The sequence below is a fragment of the Salminus brasiliensis genome, chromosome 3 (assembly GCF_030463535.1).
Source record: "Salminus brasiliensis chromosome 3, fSalBra1.hap2, whole genome shotgun sequence".
NCBI lineage: Eukaryota > Metazoa > Chordata > Actinopteri > Characiformes > Bryconidae > Salminus > Salminus brasiliensis.
Window position 1 is genome coordinate 24,504,625 of NC_132880.1, and position 15,725 is coordinate 24,520,349.

The 15,725-nt window shown below is 42.5% G+C and overlaps 2 protein-coding genes across 9 annotated transcripts in view; one reads left to right on the forward strand and one right to left on the reverse strand.

The window, feature by feature from the left end:
- The window catches only part of rims2b (regulating synaptic membrane exocytosis 2b), a 151,009-nt gene that overhangs the window by 117,640 nt on the left and 17,644 nt on the right, over nt 1–15,725 (reverse strand). For 7 of the 8 annotated variants that reach the window (XM_072675652.1, XM_072675648.1, XM_072675653.1 and 4 more), the window contains exon 4: nt 7,103–7,236. In XM_072675652.1, coding sequence (XP_072531753.1) covers nt 7,103–7,236 — 134 coding nt within the window. Of the gene's footprint in view, nt 1–1,858; nt 2,387–7,102; nt 7,237–15,725 lie in introns of those variants that run through there. The other variant, XM_072675654.1, reaches the window with a different exon arrangement.
- Nucleotides 2,479–15,725, forward strand: part of slc25a32a (solute carrier family 25 member 32a) — a 58,511-nt gene continuing 45,264 nt past the window's right edge. Inside the window, exon 1 of the mRNA XM_072675657.1 lies at nt 2,479–2,623. Coding sequence (XP_072531758.1) covers nt 2,590–2,623 — 34 coding nt within the window. The 5' untranslated portion in view covers nt 2,479–2,589. The remainder of the gene's footprint in view (nt 2,624–15,725) is intronic.

The window sequence follows — 15,725 nt, forward strand, 5'->3', positions numbered from 1 at the left end:
CTACTTATTTCTAAGCAGGTATTTTTTTCACTGCTCAAAAATGTGAATTTTACACCAGTTAAACAGCTGTTTGGTCGAGGTTAGCCAGATTTTTTCCATTAGGTTAGCCAGATTAGCTTGTGTTTCTGCATCGTGGCAATTACTTTCCAAGTGTGCAGTTATTCATCCAGTTAATGCTGTGCTTTCAAACGTATTAGATCTCATTTGGGATCAGATATTAAAAAAGTACAACCTATAAAAAGTGGAACACCATAAATATCAGAATTTATAGCCGTCTATCGAGTATTTAAGTCAGAGTTGGTTTTCGGTACTCAGTATTGAGAAATCTGGTATCGGTATCGGAAAGGAAAAAGTGGTACCGGTGCATCCCCAGTAAAGTTAAGTGGGATCTGTTCTCTGAATCCAGAGCAGTCTTACTTGCTAATGGTATAAATGTCTGGTTCTTTGTTTCAAGACATGGTCGATATGGTTCCTCGAGAGCGCAGTTCGCCTTGCTCTCTCCAGGGTGGGTATGTGGCGCTATCCCCCTCAAATCGCTGTAGTATTGCGCTGGCCGTCACTAGGCGCGTTGACATCGCATCGGCGGCAGTTGGAAAAAGAGGTGTGGCTGGCTGCAGATGTGTCGCGGGGGGTGTGTGTTGGTCTCACCCTCATTAGTGTCGGGGTGTTGCGTGTGATGGGGGAGGGAGAGAATACGTACGGGCTGAGTAATTGGTGATCTCAATTGGGGAGAAAATATTGAATTGTCTGATACATCAAGTACCCATGTTCCAATAGATGAGCCTGTCCTGTGGATGTATTAGGATTTCATAGCATCAAACAAGTGAAATATCATTATATCTGTCGTGGCTGTCCTGCAAAAAACTGCAACTTTACAGGAGAGGGCGAAAACCTCCTGAGCATTCAATGGAAGTCAATGTAAAAAGATCTGATTCTAAGTCACTTTGGAGCATTTCTATTGGTCCGTTCCTCATGAGACTTTGGCACAGTGTGAAGAACACGTATCAGATTCAAACTAAGTCAAAAAGTGAAAAACGGCCAAAAATGGAAAAAATCTTTTATACTCATTAAACCGAAAGTTACCATCACAGCTCAGCTCAGCTCAGCTCAGCTCCTCTGCGTTTAAGAAGCCTCCTAACCAAACCTTTGTCATTACCGACCTAACTGGAGCCCAGTCACATTGCTCCGTTTCAATCCGAGGCTCTGATTCCATGGTCTGTGGCCTTCGAACAGGTGCAGCATCAGTCACTAACATGTGGGTTTTATGTGGATGTCACTGAGGGCATGTGTGAACATTTATTGCCCAGTTAAAAAGCATCTGATGCACTAAGGCTCTTATATCACTACTCCAGCCCCGACTTACTGATTACTACGGCCCAAAAAAGGCTCGAGAGCTCCATACCCCATACAGCCGTCGCCTGGTCTTTTCCCTACCCCTGACATTCCAGATAACGCGGCCTTCTTCCCACAAGCACATCAGAAATCCAGTTCTGCATTCTCTCTGCCATGGAGCGCGGCGCGGTTAACTTCCGTACCGCCGCCACAACCCAAAGAACCTACTTGTGAGCTATAGGCAGGGCTGGAGGAATCAGATCGGGCACTGTGGTTTGCACCAGTAACCGTTTGCACCGTGCAGCTCCATCATGTGGAGCACCGATTGATGAGAGCTCCGATTCTTACCGTTCACAGGAGAAGCACCTCATATCCTGCAGTTTCTCTTCTAAAAACCGGCGTAATGGAGGAATAAAAAAATAAATAAATTTAAAAAAAGACACAACGCCTGCTGGAAGCTCTGCTGCCGGCCGGTGCTGAAGCTTCAGAGATATACACACAGACACACACATTCACACACACTCACCCTCTGCTCCGCTCCTGCTCCGCAAGCTCCGTCTCCAAAATGCTCTGAGGCGTGAACGCTCCATTAAAATGAGATAAAACGGAGCTGCAAAACTGTCGCAATGTCTCAAACTGCATCTTCACCTCCCCTATCTCTCTCTCTCTCTCTCTCGCTCTCTCGCTCGCTCTCTCGCTCGCTCGCGCGCACCGGTCTTCTCTTTCCCTCCACCCTCTAACACTCCTTTTCCTTCCTTCAGGAGAGGTAGGGGAACAACACGGCACATCCAGCACAGCGCAGCGCCGGCAGACCTCCTCCTCCGCCTCCTCCACGCTGCATTTAAGCTGCTCTCAGGGATCCATTTCTGAGAAGGCGCTCAGACCGGCTGTGGAGATCAGGTCCCATGTTTTCTTGAGCGGAGCGGCTTCAGTCCGCCGACGCTCGGCGTGGAGACGTTACCGGCTGTGCAGTAAAACAGCGGAGAGTTAGGGAAGGTTTATAAGCGACGGAGCATCAGCTGGAAGATGTGAGTGAGGTGGGGGGGGAGTGTGTGTGTGTGTGGGGGGGGGGGTGGAGTAAGATAGAGTGAGAGAGAGAGAGAGAGAGAGAGAGAGAGAGAGACTGAGCAGCCTTTCGATGAGAAGGAAAAAGGAAAAGCCTCTTCAGTGAGCTAAACGCAGCCGTCCGCCCTGGCTGGCTTGGATCAGTCCTGGCAGGGATGTGAGGATGCTGTGGGGACTGGAGGTGGATACAGGATGGTAATACGGCGACACAGCAGTACAGCGAGCGGTAAGCGGAGGGGCCGGAGGGGGGGTGGGTGTGTTTATCAGCGTGGGCGGAAGTTTGGCTCAAATCAATTCCAGAGGCAGGCGACTGCATCACCTCATTAATCACTGCACTCGCACACAGTGAGCGCTGGAACGCGCCGCTATACCCGACTACCTACTACCATCGTCTTATACGGCCCTTATATTTCGCCACTGTCACTGTCGCTTTTTTTTTTTTTTTTTTTTTGGTATTTCACTTTTAAACATAATAGGAATCTGGCTGTAGCTCTTTACATCGTGTCAGAATTTCAGGTTGAATGGACCGACGGAAATGCCCCGAAAAGGTTTTTTCCTTCTCCTGTAAAGTTGCTGTTTTGGAGATTTTGGAGATTGGGAATTTGGATTGGTATCTATAGCACATACACAACCCTTTGGGCACCCCTGTTGGGCAAAATATGTATGTGTGTGTGTTTGTGCATGTGTGTGTGTGTGTGTGTGTGCAAAAGTATTGGCATCCCTGTTGAATTGACTCATCGAGTTGAATTTCAGTCAATTCAATTTTTTCAATTTAGCTACTAAACAGTGATGGTGCTTTGGACTGTGCAGATGTGTGTCTCTGTAGAGGATGTGACTTATTATGACTTATGATGGAAATGTGAGCCTTGGGTGCCGCTTCGGCATAAGACAACATATGGCAAAATAGCATTTACAGTTTCAGGACGTTAGGAAACTCTGTGTGTAAGTCAGACTGAGATAATCCAACTCCTTTATCGGCCTCTCCTCGTCCTCCCGTCTTTCTGTAAATCAACAACGCTGGAAACGACTCACGCAGCAGATTCCTCCAGCACAGTCCAAATGTACAGAGCCTCCCTCTCTCTCTCTCTCCCTCTCTCTCTCTGTCCATTAAGCAGCATGTGAAAGGAAAGTTGAACCACAGCCTTTTTGTGTGTGTGTGTGTGTGTGTGTGTGTGTGTGTGTGTGCGTATGCTTGTTCCACTTAAAGAATATAAAAGGGGTATGATGTTGCAGACCCAGCCCTCGATACAGTCTCCGGCACTTGTCCTGTGTGGCAAATGCTGCAAATGCAACCAGCACACTCACTCAGTCATATTCCACTATATTCAATGTCCCTATGTGTTCAGCCAGCCTGTAAGTGTGTTTTATGAGTGTGTGTCCTGTGTTTTGGGTTTCTGGCCGGGCTCACTGGATTACAGCTCTCCAGACTAGCGGATATTTCTGAAGGCAGTTTAATATAGCCTAATTTGCCATAATTACAATCACAATGTAGGACATCACCATGATGATGACCATTACCAATATGTTTATCAGCAGCACCATCATTATCTTTACCATTATCCCCACTTCGATCATTGTCATCACCATGCACTTTATTACCACCGTCAGGCCTTACATAATCAGCAGCACCATCATCATCACCATCATGAGTTTCATCTTTACCATCGTCACGGTCCTCACATATTCGGCAGCAGCACCATGAGTAAAAACGTTACTGTGATGATTGCAATCATCATATCATCACCCTGCTAATTATCACCACAATCACCATTACCATCGTAACCCCATCAGTAGCAGCACTACCATCACCACCATCACTATTACCATCACCGCTATCATCACTATCATAATCAGCAGCAGCACTAATATCACCTTTATCACCTTCAGAAATGACAACCACCATAACTATTACCATCACTACCAGCACTATCAGCAACAGCACAAATATAATCGCCTTTATCCCATCAAAATTATCACCATAATCACTATTACCACCATGGCTATCACCAGCACTAACATCATCACTATAACCAGCATAGGAATGACCTCATAACCACTATTACGATTATCACATTACATAATCACCACTATCACATCAAAATGATCACCATTATCACCATCACTATCATCATTATCAGCAGCACTATCATCATCACTACAATCATCACCATAGTCGGTTTCACCAGAATCACCATTACCATCACCAGAACTAACATAATCACTATAATCAGCATAGTAATGACCTCATAAACACTGTTATCATTATCACATTACCATCAGCACTAACATAACCACCTTTATCACATAAAAATGATCACCATAATCACATCCCTATCATCATTATCAGCAGCAGCAGCAGCACTAACATCACTATCATCAGAAGCATTAACACCATTACTATAATTATCACCGCAAACACTGTTATCACATTGATATTACCATGGTCCTTATTACCATCAGAAGCCACATCATTTTCACCATCAAAATGATCACCAGCATCAGCTTTACCATCATTACCATTATCACCTATCATCATCATCAGCAGCAGTAGCTGTAACATCACTATCATCACCATAGCAAGTAGTATCACTACATCACCATCGGCAGCAGCAGCAGCAGCAGCACTAACATCTCTATCATAACCATAGCAATTAGTATCACTACATCACCAGCAACAGCAGCAGCAGTAGTACTAACATCACTATCATCACCATAGCAATTATTATCACTACATCACCATTGGCAGCAGCAGCGGCTGTAACATCACTATCATCACCATAGCAATTAGTATCACTACATCACCAGCAACAGCAGCAGCGGTAGTACTAACATCACTATCATCACCATAGCAATTATTATCACTACATCACCATCGGCAGCAATGGCTGTAACATTACTATCATCACCATAGCAATTATTATCACTACATCACCAGCAGCAGCAGCAGTGGCTGTAACATCACTATCATCACCATAGCAATTATTATCACTACATCACCAGCAGCAGTAGCTGTAACATCACTATCATCACCATAACAATTATTATCACTACATCACCATCAGCAGCAGCAGCAGTAGCTGTAACATCTATATCATCACCATAGCAATTAGTATCACTACATCACCATCAGCAGCAGCGGTAGCTGTGGCTGTAACATCACTATCATCACCATAGCAATTATTATCACATCACCATCGGCAGCAGTGGCTGTAACATCACTATCATCCCCATAGCAATTATTATCACTACATCACCATCAGCAGCAGTAGCTGTAACATCACTATCATCACCATAGCAATTTTTATACCCATGATTACCATCACAATTAATACCATAATCATTATAACCAGCAGCAGCAGCAGCAGATCTAACATCACCACCATCATCAAAGTAGTAATCATCACCACCATCACCATCAGCAAGACAAGCAGCAGTACTAACATCATTGCAACCCTCAAAGGTACATCACCATTATGGGCTGCACAGTATGCCATTTCAGCATCGGCATCGCAATGTGCACATGTGCAATAGACACGTCTCAGGATGTGCAGCGTCAAATTAATAAGGCAAATGAAACCATACACATCATGCTACATGCTACAACATCTGCCCAATATCATTTCTTTCATTTCAGTCCTGGATACATAAAGTGAATGTTTAACATCACTACATGTTGGATCACTGACCGCTGGAGAAATCTGGTGAAAATATATAATAAATATTTTTGTAATATCACAATAAACATCACAGAACAACAAAATAACGGCAGTTTTTCCAATATCCTGCAGCCCTAATCACTATGATAATCATCATCACTACCATCATCACATTTACCGTTACCACCATTACTGTCCACCACCACCGTCCTCGTCGTTATCATCGTCCTCATCGTCACTCTCGCTTCCCTCCCCACCACCCCCACCCGCCCCATATGCTGTGTTAGAGTTGCTCTCATCAGTTCCTCAGCCACTTAAAGACTCCTAATGATTTGCTGGATGGAGGGTGACTGAGTGTGACAGTGCTGCCAGGCCACTTTAAAACTGGCAATGCTGTCTGAAGGGGTAACTGGCACAGAGCCTCGGTCTGCCTGTCTCCTACACACACACACACACACACACACACACACACACACACACACTGCAGTAGCACTGAAAAGGCACTCTTACTAATGTACTGCTGCAGTTTCAGCCTTTCCCATTGTAGCTGCTGGCCATGCTTATAGTTCCACACATATATACACACACACACACACACAAACTGCAACAAACACACACACTGCAAGACATGCTTTACAGATAAACCTTTAAAGTCTATCACAGGGTGGTAACAGAGAGGTGCTTGTGTTCTCCCTATAAATCTGTGATCAGTATATGAGACTGTATGTGTACAGTGCCTGCAGGCTCTGACTTTGTCTCTCTCCTCTCCTGCTGAAGCTTTGCCAGTGCAGAGAGGACGGGGACCAAGAACCCCCTAGACCAAGTAAACAGCCCAGAGACTCCTCCAAACATCCACTGTTTGGAGATTAGTATGGATGCGAAAGGCTAAACCTGCCAGGAAAATCATGGAGATGCACATAAAACCGACCCCCCTAAAAACTACACATGTTTACTGATTTAGAATCATCTATACTTTAATGTCTGATTTTACTAAAACGTTTTTAGAGAGCTGGTAAAGGTCAGAGAAATAACAGTAGACTCGTACTCACCTGTCCACAGTTCTGGACCCCCGTACTTTGGCCTGGGGCCCAAACCTGTGTCCCTCAGCACGGCCGTAGAACCAGGCCCCCGACTTGGTGAGGATTTCTTGTTGTTTTCGGCACAAGTTGCACACCCACATTACCTGCACACAAAGGAAACGGGCACTCAGCGGACAGGAAAGATATTCTGTGCAGAGAGGAGAGGACGTGGGACTCGTAACTAGAAGAGCACTAGACAGTAAACAGCTGAGGGGTCAGGCTCTCAGTCTGCATGAGTGGGGCCTGTGGGCGACTTTCAAATCAGTTTTCATACACAGAAGTTTTAGTCTGATGTTTACTGTAATATCAGAGTACTTGTTCTATCTATCTGTCTGTCTATCTATCTATCTATCTGTCTATCTATCTATCTGTCTGTCTATCTATCTATCTATCTATCTATCTATCTGTCTGTCTGTTGATCTATCTATCTGTCTATCTATCTATCTGTCTATATATCTATCTGTCTGTCTGTCTCTGTCTGTCTATCTATCTGTCTGTCTCTGTCTATCTATCTATGTCTGTCTGTATACCTGTCCATCTATCTATCTATCTATCTATCTATCTATCTATCTATCTGTCTGTCTGTTGATCTATCTATCTGTCTGTCTGTTGATCTATCTATCTGTCTATCTATCTATCTGTCTATATATCTATCTGTCTGTCTGTCTGTCTCTGTCTGTCTATCTATCTGTCTGTCTCTGTCTATCTATCTATGTCTGTCTGTATACCTGTCCATCTATCTATCTATCTATCTATCTATCTATCTATCTATCTATCTGTCTGTCTATCTGTTTGTCTCTGTCTGTCAATCTGTCTATCTGTCTGTCTGTCTATCTGTCTATCTACCTTTCTATCTGTCTCTATCTATCTATCTATCTATCTATCTATCTATCTATCTATCTGTCTGTCTGTCTCTGTCTATCTATCTATCTATCTATCTATATATTTATCTATCTATCTACTTATCTATCTATCTGTCTATGCATCTGTCTATCCATATATCTATCTATTGATTGATCAATAAATCAGTCTATCTATCTTATCTATCTATCCATATTCATGAAGATGGTTTATATACAGAGATACAGACAGATATAGATAGATAGGTATCTACAGACAGATAGGTATAGATAGACAGACAGACAGATAGATAGACAGACAGAGACAGACAGATAGATAGATAGATAGATAGATAGATAGATAGACAGATAGACAGACAGAGACAGACAGACAGACAGACAGATAGATAGACAGATAGATAGACAGAGACAGACAGATAGATAGTTAGACAGATAGATAGATAGATAGATAGATAGACAGACAGACAGATAGATATAGATATATAGATAAACAGACAGACAGACAGATAGATAGATAGATAGATAGATAGATAGATAGATAGATAGACAGACAGATAGATAGTTAGACAGATAGATAGATAGACAGAGAGACAGATAGATATAGATATATAGATAAACAGACAGACAGACAGATAGATAGATAGATAATTAGACAGATAGATAGATAGACAGACAGACAGACAGACAGATAGATATAGATATATAGATAAACAGACAGACAGACAGATAGATAGATAGATAGATAGATAGATAGATAGATAGTTAGACAGATAGATAGATAGACAGACAGACAGACAGATAGATATAGATATATAGATAAACAGACAGACAGACAGATAGACAGACAGATAGATAGACAGACAGACAGACAGATAGACATAAAAAAAGATAAATGTATGTGTGTTGAATAAATACATACATCTAACAACACGTCACTGTTCACGACTAAGGAAAGAACATACACATGCTTAAAATAGAAAATAGCAGAGCATGATTTAAAGGTAAAAGACTGAAATGAACACACACACACACACACATCCAATACACATTGGACATACACTTGCGCACACACTTAACAGCACATAGGAAAGTATATTCAGCATGACTGAATCAATATGAGCCTGTAAAGCTGGCCTTGCGCTGAATGAGGAGAGGAGGAGACCTGCCTACCTTTGCTGAGTCACCAGCTGTGTGCGTGTGTGTATGCTTATGTGTGTGCGTATGAGAGCGAGAGAACGACAGGGAGAAGAGAGAGAGCGAGCAGGCGTGGGTGGGTGTAGGTGGATGATGTTCGTGAACTGCGCTGACAGTTTCTCAGTGAATATCAACACAATAATTTGATGTGCGTAATGCTCTAATATGGATAATACAGGCCATAATACAGGATTTATTAAAGCTCCTCCACATCACACTTCATCTAAACTTTCACACAGAAACACTTCCAGAAGCACAAACACACACACACAAGCACTGAGGAAAATTAATGTGATTAATGTAATCTACTACTTTACAGAAGGACTATTCTGAAAAATTTATTTTGCAATTGATCGTTTGCATTTTAGAGACTTCAGTAAATATATAAAAGACATTTATCTTCTTTCATCAACGTTATATTTCCATAAGAGCTGCTTACTCTGGGCAGGGAAGGATGCACAATTCCACACACTGAATACATTCTACTGACATACAGTTTTATTATAGACCTATTATAGACAACAACTTTACTCATCAACCCAGCCATAAGTTCATTGATTCAATAATCAACTTATGCACCCATTGAACAGTGTATCCATCCACCCTTTAAGAAATCCATTCATCCATTCATTCAACTACCCGTCCAGCTATCCATCTGTCCATCTATTCATCTATTCTACTACCCATCCATGCAACAAACCGTCCATTCTTCCATCCACTGCTCCAATCTACCACGCCATCCACTAATTATATCCATCATTCCATCCATTCATCCATCTGTCCATCCATCCACCAATCATATCCATAATTCCATTCATCCATCCACTAATTATATCCATCATTCCATCCATTCATCCATCTGTCCATCCATCCACCAATCATATCCATCATTCCATCCATCCACTAATTATATCCATCATTCCATCCATTCATCCATCTGTCCATCCATCCACCAATCATATCCATCATTCCATCCATCCACTAATTATATCCATCATTCCATCCATTCATCCATAATTCCATTCATCCCTCCACCTGTCCATCCATTCATCCAACTGTCCATCCATCCACTAACCATATCCGTCATTCAGTCCCTCAATTCATCCATAATTCCATCCATTCATCCATCCATCTGTCCATCCATCCACCAATCATATCTGTCAACTAATTTATCCATCTATCCATCCATCCATCCATCCCTTCCATCCACCAATCATATCCATCATTCCATCCATCCAACTGTCCTTCTATCCATCAATCATATCCGTCATTCAGTCCATCAATTCATCCATCATTCCATCCATAAATCCATCCATTCATCTGTCCATCCATCCATCCAACTACTCGATCAATTTATCCAACATTCCATCCATCCATACAATCATTTCAGTCAACTAGTCCATCAATATATCCATAATTTTACCCATCCTTCATCCATTCATCCACAAATCATATCCATCATTCAGTCCATCCATACACCAATCATATCCGTCAACTAGTCCATCAATTCATCTATCCATCTATCATCCATCCACCTGTCCACCCATCCATCCACCAATCATTTCCATCATTCCATCCATCCACCAATCATTTCCATCATTCCATCCATCCACCAATCATATCCATCATTCCATCCATCCAACTGTCCATCCATCCACCAGTCATATCCATCATTCCGTCCATCAAATAATCCAGAATTCCATTCACCCATCCACCTGTCCATCCATCCATCATCCACCAATCATATCCATCATTCCATCCATCCAATTGTCCATCCATCCACCAATCATATCCATCATTCTGTCCATCACTTCATCCATAATTTCATCCATCCATCCATCCACCAATCATATCCATCATTTCATCCATCCAACTGTCCATCCATCCACCAATCATATCCATCATTCCGTCCATCAAATAATCCATAATTCCATTCACCCACCCACCTGTCCATCCATCCATCCGCTAATCATATCCATCATTTCATCCATCACTTCATCCATAATTTCATCCATCCATCCACCAATCATATGCATCATTCCATCCATCCAACTGTCCATCCATCCACCAATCATATCCATCATTCCATCCATCCACCAATCATATCCATCATTCTGTCCATCACTTCATCCATAATTTCATACATCCATCCATCCATCCACCAATCATATCCATCATTCCATCCATCCAACTGTCCATCCATCCACCAATCATATCCATCATTCCATCCATCCAACTGTCCATCCATTCACCAATCATATCCATCATTCCGTCCGTCAAATAATCCATAATTCCATTCACCCACCCACCTGTCCATCCATCCATCCGCCAACCCATTTATCTATCTATCCATTGCTCATTGCTAACTGTTGTTTTGCATGGCGCTATCTCTTGTAACCTATGCCAGGTTCATTACACTTAAGTACAACATGTCATAAACAACCACTGCACACTGTGACTGTAACAGAAAGTCCTTTCCTACCCATGATGCAGGCGTGAGTCATTTTGACGCTGCTGACAAGACAGGAGAGAGAGAAATGATGGCCTGTTACTGCCTGAGATCCAAAGTTTTCAGCACCACAGACAGCTCCAGCTGGGCAGCAGGGTGTGTGTCATTCAGCGGTTCTGATTATCAATCAGTTGTTATTGGTTCGCAGTTCAGAGTGGATCCAGCTGTGTCCATCCTCCAGACTGTGTTTGTTTGTTTGTTTGTTGTTGTTTTTCTTATCCAAAGTGATTTACAAAATGTCCAAACAGTGGAATCCAAACTTATACAAAATACCCAGAGAGTCTGCAGTGACTTATACACTAACACTATACACACAACCAAGCCATAAATTGACCCTGAATTAACCAAATTTACTTCAGGGAAAAATAATTATTTACAAACTACAAGCTTTAGGAAAAGATTCTCACTGTACCTTTACAGGTACCTTTAGACCTCTATAGGATAGCTACTTAACCAGATCCAACTATTGCAGAGAGCTGAGACCGAATTCACATGATCTGATCTAAATGAGAATTCCAAATGAAGTGTATTCCAATCTGGGTGAAAACAGAGGTTAACTCGGCGGTCTTCGTCACAAAAAAACCACCAACGATTGGAGAAACCGATCCAGGTTGGAGTCTGAACACGGAGCCATGCAGTGTATTGAGCGACCTGAGTAAGTGCAGTGTGCAGAGCTGCTGCTGCTGCTGCTGCTGGTTATGTCTGTCTACATTATTTATTGATCCTGTTGGGTATCAGGCAGCTAAGCATGACTTCAGCTCATCGCCGCTGTTCGTCATCCGCTAAAGCGCTGCGGCTAAACTGTGACTGAGAGCGAGAGCTGATTGGCTGCTGGCTCCGACCCTGACAACTGAGAACTGTATGATGTTCTCTGGGCTGGACACTTTAACCCTTTAAGCTCCCTTGTATGGTCTCGTTTGAAAGGCTGTTACAGAAGGCCTACGGCTCTCGCGGTCAGTGATTATAATGCAAATGTCTGATTAGAGTACATAACATAATTATATTACAAAAATGAGAAAACCTGCTATCATATTTCATATATCACATATCATATAGTTATTTTAGTTTTACAGAGTGCTTGGCAGCTGCTTAGAGGAGCCCATGGCTACTGATTGTTGGGACAAGGTTTTAGAAGCATTTGTAGATTGTATATATGTGTAAATGAGCTAATTAAGGCCTGGAGGACCCTAAGGACCTCTTGGGATGCTCAAAGCTTTGCATTGTGCTCCTTCTTTTATTTCTTTTATTTCTTTTAACTAATCAAAATGAACCCGAACAGTTTTGTTATTTTCCATGTAACAAACAACACCCCATATTCCAACCCTGACCCACAGACATGGGATTTAACACAAACGCATCATATTACGGCTCACCTAAAATTGTCAGCTTCAACACAGCTTATATTTAAACAATCTAAAGGGTCTACACTTTCGATATGCCATTATTTCACGTATGAAGACGTCTATGGGATGCATTGTTAATTCTTGTGAATGATAGTTCCAGACAAAGGATGTCCAATGGGGTATGGAGCCAGTCATGTATGGATAGGTTATGAGGGGGTAACCAACATCTTTGCTGCAGTTAAGCCAGAAGCCATCCAAAAAAATGGAAAAAAATGAGTGTTGAATTATGTTAATATTTTTAATGTCTACATTTTCAGTTTATTGGAGCTTTTAATGTTATACCAGAACATTATTAGAAACAATATTAGAAATGTTTCACTTTTAAGTGCTCCCATTCTACACAAATTATTACACTTAAATACATCTATACTGTACTGGCACCAAACCAAACAGCCCCCCCCCCAAAAAAAATTATCAAAAGATGATACGTCTTCAATATTTAAAACAATATCTGTTTTTTAATTTACATTATTTACACTTCTATGGTTTCAAAATAACAAAAATAGCAAAAGGACTTAAAGCTAATGTTTGGGCATCCTGTATCCTAGCAAAAGGAATCTAGTTCTGTGAGATTCGTGGATCGTCTTGAGCCAACTGCTCCTTTGAGGCCTATCCACAGATTCTCAATGATGCTTTGGTCGGGGGGGACTGTGAGGGCCAAAATTATCAGCTTGCACCTCTTGAGGTTGTCCACTGTGGATTGTTGAGTTGTGTTTAGGGTCTTTATCCTGCTGTCGAAGCCAGCTTTTTTCTGTCCCCCAACTTTTATACTTTTATAGTCAGGGTTTACTGACTTTACTCACCCTGTGGTTGGAGGGACAGGGCACTTCACCTTTTGACTTCTAGGATCTAGGTGGTCATGACAGGATTTATATGCTGACTTCCAACCTCTAGACTGTGGAAAAAATGAACCATACCTTTACCTTGAACCTGTGAGGCTTTCCTGTTATGTTGTATTCATGCCCGATAATGATATTAGCAAAGTAACAGTGTTTTATGGACTGTGTGATGGTTGCTTCTAGATTTTTACTGCTATTCAATTGAAGGTATTCTTCCATCAACCAGTGCAGTGTTCCCTGTGCCCAACGCATGATCAACCCACCACCATGCTTAACAGTTTTCAAGAAAGCCCAACCAAAATCTTTCATGTTTCTAGAATACATCAGGTTGGTTTAGAAGTTGAATTTTGTGGTGAGCATGCAGGAAAAGTTGTCTTCTGATGCGTCTTCCATAAAGGTCATATTGGTGCAGGTGTCTCTGTACAGTAGAACAGTTCTCCACCACCCCAGAGTCTGCTGAATCTTCCTGAAGGTCTTCTGTAGTCCAACAAGGGTTCTATCTCAGAGTTTTCTTGGTCTTCCCAAACCTTAACCTGACCTCCACCTTTCCCTGTTAGCTGCCATTTCCGAATTACATTATGAACTTAATAAATGACCACATTGATCTTCTCATAGTCTTCTCCTGCTTTGTAGGCATCAAGTGTTTCAATGTTGCTGCTTAGAGGAGTCTAACCAGGTTCAAGACCAGGTTTGAGGAGTCCCAAAGTATCGCCTGAGAGAATCACCTGACCTTTCCTAACGGCGACTGTGAACAGCCTGTGAACAAGCTGTGGTCTGAGATATATGTGAGGTCCGAGACCTTAGTAAAAGTTCATTAAGAGCGCAAATCTTTTTCAAGATACTTTTGTGGCGATTAGATGAGTTTCCAAAGCTGGAGACCATCAAGACTGCCCAGATCAGATGGGATAAACAGCACTTAAAAACATCCACAGGTTTTTGCGTCCATCCTTCCACTGTGTGAAAATGACTCAACACTGTGGGCCCGAAAGGATGTGGAGCTGATCAAGGAGCTCTTACAGAGAACAGCAAACAGACAAACCAAACAAAGGCGCCGCTGCTGTTTTCTCCCTCAAACACTCAACCATCTGACATTAGATTTCGTTTTTGAGCCTTCTGTTGCATTTTCTGTTCAGTTTTGCTTGTTTTCTTGATGGCGAATACTTGAAAACTTGTGGCTGCTGTGTCTGTGACGTTAGTACAGTAGTGTCTACACATGTGTGTGGATTAGACTAGGAGTTTTATACACAATTAACTGACAGATCTCTAACAGATCTCTGCTAATTCAGCCAGAAAGTAGATTCCGATTCATGACTTTCTTTAAAAAACAGTAAGATCCACAGGATCGGGAACAAGGGAACATTATGTAAACGTCATGCTAACTGCCAGTACTTTAACTCGCCCCCTAATCACAACAGGCAAATGTAAACTCAATATAGCTCTGTGAGAGTGTCATCTGCACTCGTCTCGTCCAGCCGGTTAAAATATTCACCTGTATAGTGTGTGTGTGTGTGTGTGTGTGTCTGTGGTAAAGGGCAATAGCTCCATGACGTCATCGAGCCTGGACTGAAAAAGAATCTGGTCACCCGGCACTGCAGGGGGCAACCCGATCTGACCCGCAGGGCCGTCCACACGACACTAAACACACCGGCCCAGTGTCACTGACACTCCGACACCAAGCCTCCACACATACACACACACTGACTAGCGCACAGCCACTGGGGAAGAGCCATCCGGTTCATCTCAGGCTGAAATGTACTCTGTCATGCCAAATTTACGCTGGCCAGCCTA